This window comes from Oncorhynchus gorbuscha, unplaced genomic scaffold (genome assembly GCF_021184085.1).
Source record: "Oncorhynchus gorbuscha isolate QuinsamMale2020 ecotype Even-year unplaced genomic scaffold, OgorEven_v1.0 Un_scaffold_1069, whole genome shotgun sequence".
Classification (NCBI taxonomy): Eukaryota; Metazoa; Chordata; class Actinopteri; order Salmoniformes; family Salmonidae; genus Oncorhynchus; species Oncorhynchus gorbuscha.
The window spans coordinates 55,700-73,961 of record NW_025745963.1 but is presented as its reverse complement, the minus strand read 5'-3'; the positions used below and the strand labels follow the sequence as shown (position 1 = coordinate 73,961).

At 48.0% G+C, this 18,262-nt stretch overlaps 1 protein-coding gene across 1 annotated transcript in view; it reads left to right on the top strand.

The window, feature by feature from the left end:
- Window positions 1-8,014, top strand: part of LOC124021162 (multiple epidermal growth factor-like domains protein 10) — a 125,477-nt gene extending 117,463 nt beyond the window's left edge. The window contains exon 17 of the mRNA XM_046336513.1: window positions 4,343-8,014. Within this exon, the coding sequence (XP_046192469.1) occupies window positions 4,343-4,560 (218 nt within the window). The 3' untranslated portion in view covers window positions 4,561-8,014. The remainder of the gene's footprint in view (window positions 1-4,342) is intronic.
- The last annotated feature ends 10,248 nt before the right edge of the window (window positions 8,015-18,262 follow it).

The following is an 18,262-nucleotide window of genomic DNA, read 5'->3' as shown; positions in this document are numbered from 1 at the left end:
TCCATCCCCCTATCTCTATCCCCCAATCTCTATCCCTCCATCCCCCTATCTCTATCCCTCCATCCCCCTATCTCTATCCCTCCATCCCCCTATCTCTATCCCTCCATCCCCCTATCTCTATCCCTCCATCCCCCTATCTCTATCCCTCCATCACCCTATCTCTATCCCTCCATCCCCCTATCTCTATCCCTCCATCCCCCTATCTCTATCCCTCCATCCCCCTATCTCTATCCCTCCATCCCCTATCTCTATCCCTCCATCCCCCTATCTCCATCTCTATCCCTCCACCCCCCTATCTCTATCCCTCCATCCCCTGATCTCTATCCCTCCATCCCCCTATCTCTATCCCTCCATCCCCCTATCTCTATCCCTCCATCCCCCTATCTCTATCCCTCCATCCCCCTATCTCTATCCCTCCACCCCCTATCTCTATCCCTCCACCCCCTATCTCTATCCCTCCACCCCCTATCTCTATCCCTCCACCCCCTATCTCCATCTCTATCCCTCCATCCCCCTATCTCTATCCCTCCATCCCCCTATCTCTATCCCTCCATCCCCCTATCTCTATCCCTACATCCCCATATCTCTATCCCTACATCCCCCTATCTCTATCCCCCATCCCCCATCTCTATCCCTACATACCCCTATCTCTATCTATATCCCCATCCCCCTATCTCTATCCCTCCATCCCCCTATCTCTATCCCCCTATCTCTATCCCTCCATCTCTATCACTCCATCCCCCTATCTCTATCCCTCCATCTCTATCCCTCCATCCCCCTATCTATATCCCTCCATCACCCTATCTCTATCCCTCCATCCCCCTATCTCTATCCCCCATTTCTATCCCTCCATCCCTCCATTTCTATCCCTCCATCCCCCCATCTATATCCCTCCATCTCTATCCCTCCATCCCCCTATCTATATCCCTCCATCCCCCTATCTCTATCCCTCCATCCCCCTATCTCTATCCCCCAATCTATATCCCTCCATCCCTCCATTTCTATCCCTCCATCCCCCCATCTATATCCCTCCATCTCTATCCCTCCATCCCCCTATCTATATCCCTCCATCCCCCTATCTCTATCCCTCCATCCCCTATCTCTATCCCTCCATCCCCCTATCTCTATCCCTACATCCCCCTATCTCTATCCCTACATCCCCCTATCTCTATCCCCCATCCCCCATCTCTATCCCTACATACCCCTATCTCTATCTATATCCCTCCATCCCCCTATCTCTATCCCTCCATCCCCCTATCTCTATCCCCCTATCTCTATCCCTCCATCTCTATCCCCATCCCCCTATCTCTATCCCTCCATCCCCCTATCTATATCCCTCCATCACCCTATCTCTATCCCTCCATCCCCCTATCTCTATCCCCCAATCTCTATCCCTCCATCCCTCCATTTCTATCCCTCCATCCCCCCGTCTATATCCCTCCATCTCTATCCCTCCATCCCCCTATCTATATCCCTCCATCCCCCTATCTCTATCCCTCCATCCCCCTATCTCTATCCCTCCATCCCTCCATTTCTATCCCTCCATCCCCCCCATCTATATCCCTCCATCTCTATCCCTCCATCCCCCTATCTATATCCCTCCATCCCCCTATCTCTATCCCTCCATCCCCCTATCTCTATCCCCCAATCTCTATCCCTCCATCCCTCCATCTCTATCCCTCCATCCCCCTATCTATATCCCTCCATCTCTATCCCTCCATCCCCCTATCTCTATCCCTACATCCCCTATCTCGATCCCCCACCCCCTATCTCTATCCCCCATCCCCCTATCTCTATCCCTATCTCTATCCCTCCATCCCCCATCTCCATCCCTCCATCCCCCTATCTCTATCCCTCCATCCCCCTATCTCTATCCCTCCATCCCCCTATCTCTATCCCCCATCCCCCTATCTCTATCCCTATCTCTATCCCTCCATCCCCATCCCTCCATCCCCCTATCTCTATCCCTCCATCCCCCTATCTCTATCCCCCATCCCACTATCCCCATCCCCCTATCTCTATCCCTCCATCCCCCTATCTCTATCCCTCCATCCCCCTATCTCTATCCCTCCATCCCCCTATCTCTATCCCTCCATCCCCCTATCTCTATCCCTCCATCCCCCTATCTCTATCCCTCCATCCCCCTATCTCTATCCCTCCATCCCCCACTCCATCCCTCCATCCCCCTATCTCTATCCCTCCATCCCCCTATCTCTATCCCTCCATCCCCCTATCTCTATCCCTACATCCCCCTATCTCTATCCCTACATCCCCCTATCTCTATCCCCCATCCCCATCTCTATCCCTACATACCCCTATCTCTATCTATATCCCTCCATCCCCCTATCTCTATCCCTCCATCCCCCTATCTCCATCCCCCTATCTCTATCCCTCCATCCCCCATCTCCATCCCTCCATCCCCCTATCTCTATCCCTCCATCCCCCTATCTCTATCCCTCCATCCCCCTATCTCTATCCCTACATCCCCCTATCTCTATCCCTACATCCCCCTATCTCTATCCCCCATCCCCATCTCTATCCCTACATACCCCTATCTCTATCTATATCCCTCCATCCCCCCATCTCCATCCCTCCATCCCCCTATCTCTATCCCTCCATCCCCCTATCTCTATCCCTCCATCCCCCTATCTCTATCCCTACATCCCCCTATCTCTATCCCTACATCCCCCTATCTCTATCCCCCATCCCCATCTCTATCCCTACATACCCCTATCTCTATCTATATCCCTCCATCCCCCTATCTCTATCCCTCCATCCCCCTATCTCTATCCCCCTATCTCTATCCCTCCATCTCTATCACTCTATCCCCCTATCTCTATCCCTCCATCTCTATCCCTCCATCCCCCTATCTATATCCCTCCATCACCCTATCTCTATCCCTCCATCCCCCTATCTCTATCCCCCCATCTCTATCCCTCCATCCCTCCATTTCTATCCCTCCATCCCCCCATCTATATCCCTCCATCTCTATCCCTCCATCCCCCTATCTATATCCCTCCATCCCCCTATCTCTATCCCTCCATCCCCCTATCTCTATCCCCCAATCTCTATCCCTCCATCCCTCCATTTCTATCCCTCCATCCCCCCATCTATATCCCTCCATCTCTATCCCTCCATCCCCCTATCTATATCCCTCCATCCCCCTATCTCTATCCCTCCATCCCCCTATCTCTATCCCTCCATCCCCCTATCTCTATCCCTACATCCCCCTATCTCTATCCCTACATCCCCCTATCTCTATCCCCCATCCCCCATCTCTATCCCTACATACCCCTATCTCTATCTATATCCCTCCATCCCCCTATCTCTATCCCTCCATCCCCCTATCTCTATCCCCCTATCTCTATCCCTCCATCTCTATCACTCCATCCCCCTATCTCTATCCCTCCATCTCTATCCCTCCATCCCCCTATCTATATCCCTCCATCACCCTATCTCTATCCCTCCATCCCCCTATCTCTATCCCCCAATCTCTATCCCTCCATCCCTCCATTTCTATCCCTCCATCCCCCATCTATATCCCTCCATCTCTATCCCTCCATCCCCCTATCTATATCCCTCCATCCCCTATCTCTATCCCTCCATCCCCCTATCTCTATCCCCCAATCTCTATCCCTCCATCCCTCCATTTCTATCCCTCCATCCCCCCATCTATATCCCTCCATCTCTATCCCTCCATCCCCCTATCTATATCCCTCCATCCCCCTATCTCTATCCCTCCATCCCCCTATCTCTATCCCCCAATCTCTATCCCTCCATCCCTCCATCTCTATCCCTCCATCCCCCTATCTATATCCCTCCATCTCTATCCCTCCATCCCCCTATCTCTATCCCTACATCCCCTATCTCGATCCCCCACCCCCTATCTCTATCCCCCATCCCCCTATCTCTATCCCTATCTCTATCCCTCCATCCCCCATCTCCATCCCTCCATCCCCCTATCTCTATCCCTCCATCCCCCTATCTCTATCCCTCCATCCCCCTATCTCTATCCCCCATCCCACTATCCCCATCCCCCTATCTCTATCCCTCCATCCCCCTATCTCTATCCCTCCATCCCCCTATCTCTATCCCTCCATCCCCCTATCTCTATCCCTCCATCCCCCTATCTCTATCCCTCCATCCCCCTATCTCTATCCCTCCATCCCCCTATCTCTATCCCTCCATCCCCCATCTCCATCCCTCCATCCCCCTATCTCTATCCCTCCATCCCCCTATCTCTATCCCTCCATCCCCCTATCTCTATCTATATCCCCATCCCCCTATCTCTATCCCTACATCCCCCTATCTCTATCCCTCCATCACTTCATCCCCCCTTTAGAACCCAAGGTGAGTGTTCTCCAGGGCTGCAACGGTGTGGTGGTTCCCACGTACCCTCAGAACCCGTACGACCTCCCCAGGAACAGCCACATCCCCAGCCACTACGACCTGCTGCCCCTGAGACACAGCCAGAGCTACAGCCCTACACACAGCCAGGACCACAGCCACCAGAGCCACAGCCCACCCTTGCCCGGCAGCCCTACCAGCTCCCTGCTATAGACAGACCACTCCCGAACGCAGGGCCGCGACCTTAGACCTATGACTTACCATTGGGGCACGGTCTGCTCCACCTGGGGTTGCGGATAAAGACTGTAATGTGACTATAGAGACAAAGTACCAGTGCAACATCAATGTTGGTGGACATACTAGATGATATACCAACAGAAGCTCTGTGTGGACTCACTAACGTGTGGACTCATTGCCGTGTGGACTCACTGATGTGTGGACTCACTGCCGTGTGGACTCACTACCGTGTGGACTCACTGACGTGTGGACTCACTACCGTGTGGACTCCCTGATGTGTGGACTCACTACTGTGTGGACTCACTGACATGTGGACTCACTAACGTGTGGACTCATTGCCGTGTGGACTCACTACCGTGTGGACTCACTGACGTGTGGACTCACTACCGTGTGGACTCACTACCGTGTGGACTCACTGACGTGTGGACTCACTACCGTGTGGACTCACTACCGTGTGGACTCACTGACGTGTGGACTCACTACCGTGTGGACTCACTAACGTGTGGACTCATTGCCGTGTGGACTCACTACCGTGTGGACTCACTAACGTGTGGACTCACTGCCGTGTGGACTCACTACCGTGTGGACTCACTGCCGTGTGGACTCACTGACGTGTGGACTCACTACAGTGTGGACTCACTACAGTGTGGACTCACTACCGTGTGGACTCACTAACGTGTGGACTCACTGACGTGTGGACTCACTACAGTGTGGACTCACTACCGTGTGGACTCACTACAGTGTGGACTCACTACCGTGTGGACTCACTACCGTGTGGACTCACTACCGTGTGGACTCACTACAGTGTGGACTCACTGCAGTGTGGACTCACTACCGTGTGGACTCACTGCCGTGTGGACTCACTACCGTGTGGACTCACTGCAGTGTGGACTCACTACCGTGTGGACTCACTACCGTGTGGACTCACTGCAGTGTGGACTCACTACCGTGTGGACTCACTACCGTGTGGACTCACTACAGTGTGGACTCACTGCAGTGTGGACTCACTACCATGTGGACTCACTACCATGTGGACTCACTACCGTGTGGACTCACTACCGTGTGGACTCACTACCGTGTGGACTCACTACAGTGTGGACTCACTACCGTGTGGACTCACTACAGTGTGGACTCACTACAGTGTGGACTCACTACCGTGTGGACTCACTGCCGTGTGGTAGTGGATAAAGCATACTGAACGTGTAATATATTACAGCTATGTGAAGTGTCTGAGGAAGACACTGGGAAGTTATATAACTACAGGAGATAATAATAATAATAATAATAGATATAGAGATGTGTGGTACCCTCTTTGTTTACACTCTGGCTCGGTGGAGGACACATACATACATCCTAGGAAAGGAAGGAAGGACACACACACATCCTAGGGAAGGAAGGGAGGACAGACACACGCACTATGAAACAGACCAGTGGAGTCAGGAACACAAAATATCATGGACCTCTATATAGTCATGTCTGGCTCAGTGATTCTATTCCATGTCTGGATTGGGTGACCAGAGAACCAACCAGGCTGCCCCTAGAGGAGGACAAACCCACCAGGAACCAACCAGGCTGCCCCTCCTAGATGAGGACAAACCCACCAGGAACCAACCAGGCTGCCCCTAGATGAGGATAAAACCACCAGGAACCAACCAGGCTGCCCCTAGAGGAGGACAACCCCACCAGGAACCAACCAGGCTGCCCCAAGAGGAGGACAAACCCACCAGGAACCAACCAGGCTGCCCCTAGAGGAGGACAAACCCACCAGGAACCAACCAGGCTGCCCCTAGAGGAAGACAAACCCACCAGGAACCAACCAGGCTGCCCCTAGAGGAGGACAAACCCACCAGGAACCAACCAGGCTGCCCCTAGAGGAAGACAAACCCACCAGGAACCAACCAGGCTGCCCCTAGAGGAGAATAAAACCACCAGGAACCAACCAGGCTGCCCCTAGAGGAAGACAAACCCACCAGGAACCAACCAGGCTGCCCCTAGAGGAGAATAAAACCACCAGGAACCAACCAGGCTGCCCCTAGATGAGGACAAACCCACCAGGAACCAACCAGGCTGCCCCTAGAGGAGGACAAAACCACCAGGAACCAACCAGGCTGCCCCTAGAGGAGGACAAACCCACCAGGAACCAACCAGGCTGCCCCTCCTAGATGAGGACAAACCCACCAGGAACCAACCAGGCTGCCCCTAGATGAGGGTAAAACCACCAGGAACCAACCAGGCTGCCCCTAGAGGAGAATAAAACCACCAGGAACCAACCAGGCTGCCCCTAGGGGAGGACAAACCCACCAGGAACCAACCAGGCTGCCCCTAGAGGAGGATAAACCCACCAGGAACCAACCAGGCTGCCCCTAGAGGAGGACAAACCCACCAGGAACCAACCAGGCTGCCCCTCCTAGATGAGGACAAAACCACCAGGAACCAACCAGGCTGCCCCTAGAGGAGGTCAAACCCACCAGGAACCAACCAGGCTGCCCCTAGAGGAGGACAAACCCACCAGGAACCAACCAGGCTGCCCCTAGAGGAAGACAAACCCACCAGGAACCAACCAGGCTGCCCCTAGAGGAAGACAAAACCACCAGGAACCAACCAGGCTGCCCCTAGAGGAGGACAAAACCACCAGGAACCAACCAGGCTGCCCCTAGAGGAAGAGAAACCAACAACTGTCTCAGATGAGACCAGCTTGGAGAATCATCAAAAGGGCATTAGATTTGCCTTTCTATCAGGCAGTGGACTGGAGAAGTAATAAGAGACAGTCATTACAGGACCTGAATGGCGACTGACTGGGCTTGGATTCCCTGTTCTATTGTATATTGATATCGCCAGCAACACAGCTAACACTCATATAACTGCAGATGAAGGAGAAGAGACAATGACAGTTCCCAGACAAACCAGGATTGTATTAATTAGGCACCGACGTCTTTGTAAGAAGACAACGGACTGAAACAGGGAGGCACTACCTTTTCGTTTTCCATTGCAAAACGTTTTTCAACGGTGTGCACTAATGAATACGACCCATGGTTATATCTGTATAACAAAAATATATATATCTATAAAAACCACTTATCTTCTACAACTCATTTTGACACATCTTTGCTTATTTCATGGTTATATTATTATGATCTTTAAACGGGTCCATATTTTCTCTTTCGGGAAAAGTTATCTTTTTGTATGTATTGTATATAAAGTTAAGTAATTTAATATTGGCGTTACAATATTGTTAGTGACTTTATGTTGTGTAATGCTGGTAAATGTGCATGAATCTAAGTATAGTAGTATACAGAGAATAGCCCTAATGTCATTGTTAAACTATTTGGTACAAACAAACTGTTATTTCTTAGACTTTACCCACTGTCCGTTTTGACCATGGGAATGAGTCCTCGTTGAACTGCTTTACAAGAATATGCAGAGACACCAAGGAAACAGACAACTGTTCAGGAAGTATTTATGCTGCCAACATGTTCACTGGAGATGCAGAAGTCCCATTTCCAAATGTAGCACCATTGTAGAGAAACCAGTTAATGTTTTGTGAACGATGCGCATCACCATTTTAAGTTACAGAAAACGCTGTAATGATTATATATAGTATACTTACACCCTATGACACAATCCAATGTGATAATGACAGAACTATTACATTGATCTCTGTCTCTACATGGATATTTCACCAATTCAGCCAATAACAATGACATGTTTGTAACAGGCCCGATTCAGACTTGAGGTAAGTAACACTTAACATGCACTTTAAGACAACATATCCATGTCTGAATTGGGCCCAACATGAGTATCAGGACAATAATACACAAGACAGTATTGGGGGACAGTATCATGGCTTTGTTAGTTTGTGGTTAGAGCGTTGGACTAGTAACCGGAAGGTTGCGAGTTCAAACCCCCGAGCTGACAAGGTACAAATCTGTCGTTCTGCCCCTGAACAGGCAGTTAACCCACTGTTCCCAGGCCGTCATTGAAAATAAGAATATGTTCTTAACTGACTTGCCTGGTTAAATAAAGGTAAAATAAAAAATTAAAATGTACGTCCCAACTCGCACCCTATTCCCTTCGTAGTGCACCAGAGCACTGGTCAAAAGTGGTTCACTACTAAAAGTTTAGGGTGCCATTTGGGACATTCTAGAATAGTCTGTTGTAACCTAGTAGTACCCAACACTGCTTTGACTTTTTCCTATTTTAAAGTGTTTTAAACTTCAATAAAGATGCCATATCTCAGGGCTAGAGGGGAGTGTTGTCTTGTCTAGGGGAGGTATGTAGCCATAACTCAGGGCTAGAGGGGAGTGTTGTCTTGTCTAGGGGAGGTATGTAGCCAAAACTCAGGGCTAGAGGGGAGTGTTGTCTTGTCTGGGGGAGGCATGTAGCCAGGGCTAGAGGGGAGTGTTGTCTTGTCTAGGGGAGGTATGTAGCCAGGGCTAGAGGGGAGTGTTGTCTTGTCTGGGGGAGGCATGTAGCCAGGGCTAGAGGGGAGTGTTGTCTTGTCTAGGGGAGGTATGTAGCCAGGGCTAGAGGGGAGTGTTGTCTTGTCTGGGGGAGGCATGTAGCCAGGGCTAGAGGGGAGTGTTGTCTTGTCTGGGGGAGGCATGTAGCCAGGGCTAGAGGGGAGTGTTGTCTTGTCTGGGGGAGGCATGTAGCCATAACTCAGGGCTAGAGGGGAGTGTTGTCTTGTCTGGGGGAGGCATGTAGCCATAACTCAGGGCTAGAGGGGAGTGTTGTCTTGTCTGGGGGAGGCATGTAGCCAGGGCTAGAGGGGAGTGTTGTCTTGTCTGGGGGAGGCATGTAGCCATAACTCAGGGCTAGAGGGGAGTGTTGTCTTGTCTAGGGGAGGTATGTAGCCAGGGCTAGAGGGGAGTGTTGTCTTGTCTGGGGGAGGCATGTAGCCAGGGCTAGAGGGGAGTGTTGTCTTGTCTAGGGGAGGTATGTAGCCATAACTCAGGGCTAGAGGGGAGTGTTGTCTTATCTAGGGGAGGTATGTAGCCAGGGCTAGAGGGGAGTGTTGTCTTGTCTGGGGGAGGCATGTAGCCAGGGCTAGAGGGGAGTGTTGTCTTGTCTGGGGGAGGCATGTAGCCATAGCTCAGGGCTAGAGGGGAGTGATGTCTTGTCTGGGGGAGGCATGTAGCCAGGACTAGAGGGGAGTGTTGTCCTGTCTAGGGGAGGTATGTAGCCTAGCGGACCAGTAACCGGAAGGTCGCTGGTTCGAATCCCGAACTGATTAGGTTAAAAAATATTGAGCAGTGCACATAACCCTAGTTGCTCTGGATAAGAGTCTTTACTGTGACTTACTGCTCACCTGGGTTGTTGGTTCCACTTTTCTGGGCTCCGTTTTTAACTTAACAAATAAGGAACACTCAAAACGTGCACTTATAAATAATAACCATTTTGATCAAATTACAGCTGTAGACAGAAGTCAAAGATCAAACATCACATATACAACTGCTGTCTCTCCTGAGTTCTGCCCCAACGAAGGAACGACAGGATCTCATATACCCAAGATCAAACCTTATGGTCAGACCTCCACCTTATGGTCAGACCTCCACCTTATGGTGCGACCTCCACCTTATGATGCGACCTCCACCTTATCATGCGACCTCCACCTTATGATGCGACACACCAGTAGATGGACACACTATACCAGTAGATGGACACACTATACCACTAGATGGACAGACTGTACCAGTAGATGGACAGACACACTATACCACTAGATGGACACACTATACCACTAGATGGACACACTATACCACTAGATGGACAGACACACTATACCACTAGATGGACAGACTGTACCAGTAGATGGACACACTATACCAGTAGATGGACACACTATACCAGTAGATGGACACACTATACCACTAGATGGACAGACTGTACCAGTAGATGGACAGACACACTATACCACTAGATGGACACACTATACCACTAGATGGACACACTATACCACTAGATGGACAGACACACTATACCACTAGATGGACAGACTGTACCAGTAGATGGACACACTATACCAGTAGATGGACACACTATACCAGTAGATGGACACACTATACCACTAGATGGACAGACACACTATACCACTAGATGGACAGACACACTATACCAGTAGATGGACAGACACACTATACCACTAGATGGACAGACACTATACCAGTAGATGGACAGACACACTATACCACTAGATGGACAGACACTATACCAGTAGATGGACAGACACACTATACCACTAGATGGACAGACACACTGTACCAGTAGATGGACACACTATACCAGTAGATGGACAGACACACTATACCACTAGATGGACAGACACACTATACCACTAGATGGACAGACACACTGTACCAGTAGATGGACAGACACGCTATACCACTAGATGGACAGACACACTATACCACTAGATGGACACACTATACCACTAGATGGACAGACACACTATACCACTAGATGGACAGACACACTATACCACTAGATGGACACACTATACCACTAGATGGACAGACACACTATACCACTAGATGGACAGACACACTATACCACTAGATGGACACACTATACCACTAGATGGACAGACACACTATACCACTAGATGGACAGACACACTATACCAGTAGATGGACAGACACGCTATACCACTAGATGGACAGACACACTATACCAGTAGATGGACAGACACACTATACCAGTAGATGGACACACTATACCACTAGATGGACAGACACACTATACCACTAGATGGACACACTATACCACTAGATGGACAGACACACTATACCAGTAGATGGACAGACACACTATACCACTAGATGGACAGACACACTATACCACTAGATGGACAGACACACTATACCACTAGATGGACAGACACACTATACCACTAGATGGACAGACACACTATACCACTAGATGGACAGACACACTATACCAGTAGATGGACACACTATACCAGTAGATGGACACACTATACCACTAGATGGACAGACACACTATACCACTAGATGGACAGACTGTACCAGTAGATGGACACACTATACCAGTAGATGGACACACTATACCAGTAGATGGACACACTATACCACTAGATGGACAGACTGTACCAGTAGATGGACAGACACACTATACCACTAGATGGACACACTATACCACTAGATGGACACACTATACCACTAGATGGACAGACACACTATACCACTAGATGGACAGACTGTACCAGTAGATGGACACACTATACCAGTAGATGGACACACTATACCAGTAGATGGACACACTATACCACTAGATGGACAGACACACTATACCACTAGATGGACAGACACACTATACCAGTAGATGGACAGACACACTATACCACTAGATGGACAGACACTATACCAGTAGATGGACAGACACACTATACCACTAGATGGACAGACACTATACCAGTAGATGGACAGACACACTATACCACTAGATGGACAGACACACTGTACCAGTAGATGGACACACTATACCAGTAGATGGACAGACACACTATACCACTAGATGGACAGACACACTATACCACTAGATGGACAGACACACTGTACCAGTAGATGGACAGACACGCTATACCACTAGATGGACAGACACACTATACCACTAGATGGACACACTATACCACTAGATGGACAGACACACTATACCACTAGATGGACAGACACACTATACCACTAGATGGACACACTATACCACTAGATGGACAGACACACTATACCACTAGATGGACAGACACACTGTACCAGTAGATGGACACACTATACCAGTAGATGGACAGACACACTATACCACTAGATGGACAGACACACTATACCACTAGATGGACAGACACACTGTACCAGTAGATGGACAGACACGCTATACCACTAGATGGACAGACACACTATACCACTAGATGGACACACTATACCACTAGATGGACAGACACACTATACCACTAGATGGACAGACACACTATACCACTAGATGGACACACTATACCACTAGATGGACAGACACACTATACCACTAGATGGACAGACACACTATACCACTAGATGGACACACTATACCACTAGATGGACAGACACACTATACCACTAGATGGACAGACACACTATACCAGTAGATGGACAGACACGCTATACCACTAGATGGACAGACACACTATACCAGTAGATGGACAGACACACTATACCAGTAGATGGACACACTATACCACTAGATGGACAGACACACTATACCACTAGATGGACACACTATACCACTAGATGGACAGACACACTATACCAGTAGATGGACAGACACACTATACCACTAGATGGACAGACACACTATACCACTAGATGGACAGACACACTATACCACTAGATGGACAGACACACTATACCACTAGATGGACAGACACACTATACCACTAGATGGACAGACACACTATACCAGTAGATGGACACACTATACCAGTAGATGGACACACTATACCACTAGATGGACAGACACACTATACCACTAGATGGACAGACTGTACCAGTAGATGGACACACTATACCAGTAGATGGACACACTATACCAGTAGATGGACACACTATACCATACTAGATGGACAGACTGTACCAGTAGATGGACAGACACACTATACCACTAGATGGACACACTATACCACTAGATGGACACACTATACCACTAGATGGACAGACACACTATACCACTAGATGGACAGACTGTACCAGTAGATGGACACACTATACCAGTAGATGGACACACTATACCAGTAGATGGACACACTATACCACTAGATGGACAGACACACTATACCACTAGATGGACAGACACACTATACCAGTAGATGGACAGACACACTATACCACTAGATGGACAGACACTATACCAGTAGATGGACAGACACACTATACCACTAGATGGACAGACACTATACCAGTAGATGGACAGACACACTATACCACTAGATGGACAGACACACTGTACCAGTAGATGGACACACTATACCAGTAGATGGACAGACACACTATACCACTAGATGGACAGACACACTATACCACTAGATGGACAGACACACTGTACCAGTAGATGGACAGACACGCTATACCACTAGATGGACAGACACACTATACCACTAGATGGACACACTATACCACTAGATGGACAGACACACTATACCACTAGATGGACAGACACACTATACCACTAGATGGACACACTATACCACTAGATGGACAGACACACTATACCACTAGATGGACAGACACACTATACCACTAGATGGACACACTATACCACTAGATGGACAGACACACTATACCACTAGATGGACAGACACACTATACCAGTAGATGGACAGACACGCTATACCACTAGATGGACAGACACACTATACCAGTAGATGGACAGACACACTATACCAGTAGATGGACACACTATACCACTAGATGGACAGACACACTATACCACTAGATGGACACACTATACCACTAGATGGACAGACACACTATACCAGTAGATGGACAGACACACTATACCACTAGATGGACAGACACACTATACCACTAGATGGACAGACACACTATACCACTAGATGGACAGACACACTATACCACTAGATGGACAGACACACTATACCACTAGATGGACAGACACACTATACCAGTAGATGGACACACTATACCAGTAGATGGACACACTATACCACTAGATGGACAGACACACTATACCAGTAGATGGACAAACACACTATACCACTAGATGGACAGACACACTATACCACTAGATGGACAGACACACTATACCACTAGATGGACAGACACACTATACCAGTAGATGGACAGACACACTATACCACTAGATGGACAGACACACTATACCACTAGATGGACACACTATACCACTAGATGGACAGACACACTATACCACTAGATGGACAGACACACTATACCACTAGATGGACAGACACACTATACCACTAGATGGACAGACACACTATACCACTAGATGGACAGACACACTATACCAGTAGATGGACACACTATACCACTAGATGGACAGACACACTATACCACTAGATGGACAGACACACTATACCAGTAGATGGACAGACACACTATACCAGTAGATGGACAGACACACTATACCACTAGATGGACAGACACACTATACCACTAGATGGACAGACACACTATACCACTAGATGGACAGACACACTATACCAGTAGATGGACAGACACACTATACCACTAGATGGACAGACACACTATACCACTAGATGGACACACTATACCACTAGATGGACAGACACACTATACCACTAGATGGACAGACACACTATACCACTAGATGGACAGACACACTATACCACTAGATGGACAGACACACTATACCAGTAGATGGACAGACACACTATACCACTAGATGGACAGACACACTATACCACTAGATGGACACACTATACCACTAGATGGACAGACACACTATACCACTAGATGGACAGACACACTATACCAGTAGATGGACAGACACACTATACCAGTAGATGGACACACTATACCACTAGATGGACAGACACACTATACCACTAGATGGACAGACACACTATACCACTAGATGGACAGACACACTATACCACTAGATGGACACACTATACCACTAGATGGACACGCTATACCACTAGATGGACAGACACACTATACCACTAGATGGACAGACACACTATACCACTAGATGGACAGACACACTATACCACTAGATGGACACACTATACCACTAGATGGACAGACTATACCACTAGATGGACAGACACACTATACCACTAGATGGACACACTATACCACTAGATGGACACACTATACCACTAGATGGACACACTATACCACTAGATGGACACACTATACCACTAGATGGACACACTATACCACTAGATGGACAGACACACTATACCAGTAGATGGACACACTATACCAGTAGATGGACAGACACACTATACCAGTAGATGGACACACTATACCACTAGATGGACACACTGTACCAGTAGATGGACACACTATACCAGTAGATGGACACACTATGCCAGTAGATGGACACACTATACCACTAGATGGACAGACACACTATACCACTAGATGGACAGACACACTATACCACTAGATGGACAGACACACTGTACCAGTAGATGGACAGACACGCTATACCAGTAGATGGACAGACACGCTATACCACTAGATGGACAGACACGCTATACCACTAGATGGACAGACCCGCTATACCACTAGATGGACAGACACGCTATACCAGTAGATGGACAGACACGCTATACCACTAGATGGACAGACACGCTATACCAGTAGATGGACAGACACGCTATACCACTAGATGGACAGACACGCTATACCAGTAGATGGACAGACACACTATACCACTAGATGGACAGACACACTATACCACTAGATGGACACACTATACCACTAGATGGACAGACACACTATACCACTAGATGGACAGACACACTATACCACTAGATGGACAGACACACTATACCACTAGATGGACAGACACACTATACCAGTAGATGGACAGACACACTATACCACTAGATGGACAGACACACTATACCACTAGATGGACACACTATACCACTAGATGGACAGACACACTATACCACTAGATGGACAGACACACTATACCAGTAGATGGACAGACACACTATACCAGTAGATGGACACACTATACCACTAGATGGACAGACACACTATACCACTAGATGGACAGACACACTATACCACTAGATGGACAGACACACTATACCACTAGATGGACACACTATACCACTAGATGGACACGCTATACCACTAGATGGACAGACACACTATACCACTAGATGGACAGACACACTATACCACTAGATGGACAGACACACTATACCACTAGATGGACACACTATACCACTAGATGGACAGACTATACCACTAGATGGACAGACACACTATACCACTAGATGGACACACTATACCACTAGATGGACACACTATACCACTAGATGGACACACTATACCACTAGATGGACACACTATACCACTAGATGGACACACTATACCACTAGATGGACAGACACACTATACCAGTAGATGGACACACTATACCAGTAGATGGACAGACACACTATACCAGTAGATGGACACACTATACCACTAGATGGACACACTGTACCAGTAGATGGACACACTATACCAGTAGATGGACACACTATGCCAGTAGATGGACACACTATACCACTAGATGGACAGACACACTATACCACTAGATGGACAGACACACTATACCACTAGATGGACAGACACACTGTACCAGTAGATGGACAGACACGCTATACCAGTAGATGGACAGACACGCTATACCACTAGATGGACAGACACGCTATACCACTAGATGGACAGACCCGCTATACCACTAGATGGACAGACACGCTATACCAGTAGATGGACAGACACGCTATACCACTAGATGGACAGACACGCTATACCAGTAGATGGACAGACACGCTATACCAGTAGATGGACAGACACGCTATACCACTAGATGGACAGACACGCTATACCAGTAGATGGACAGACACGCTATACCACTAGATGGACAGACACGCTATACCAGTAGATGGACAGACACACTATACCACTAGATGGACAGACACACTATACCACTAGATGGACAGACACACTATACCACTAGATGGACACACTATACCACTAGATGGACAGACCCGCTATACCACTAGATGGACAGACACGCTATACCAGTAGATGGACAGACACGCTATACCACTAGATGGACAGACACGCTATACCAGTAGATGGACAGACACGCTATACCACTAGATGGACAGACACGCTATACCAGTAGATGGACAGACACGCTATACCACTAGATGACACCGTATCACACCAGGGCTATAAGAATTGAACCGATGGTCAAGGGGCCATGAAATTTGGTATGTAAACCTAATGTATATGTCCTTAGAAGCTGTGTGCATATAAAGTCACTGCAACCCTTAGATGGCAGACCAGTTGGTGGCACTATAGATGTCATTGGCACCACTATAGATGTCATTGGCACCACTATAGATGTCATTGGCACCACTATAGATGTCATTGGCATCACTATAGATGTCATTGGCACCACTATAGATGTCATTGGCACCACTATAGATGTCATTGGCATCACTATAGAGGTCATTGGCACCATTATAGATGTTATTGGCACCACTATAGATGTTATTGGCATCAGTGGCACCATAGGATCTAGAGCAATACCTATTGATCAAGTGGACTTTGTTTCATGCAAATTTATGTTAGATTTAAATGATGAAGATAAACAATATGAAATATCTTGATTAGTATTCCTGTATTATCACATATTGTTCCTTTTTATGTGGCTTGCGCAGTCGGCATATATAACACTCAATACATGAAGGAATGGCCTTAAGAATGATTACCTGCTTCATTCAAAATAACCAACCTACATTACTAGACTAAACTTCACTTGCATCATCCTTGTGGTATTGAGATAACCAGGGTAATGCTTTCACTGGATGGCACATAAAGGAAGATAGTTCCTACATGATAGAGTGCCTGCTTTGTTATCTAACTGATCTTGTGTCCTTTCTGTCATC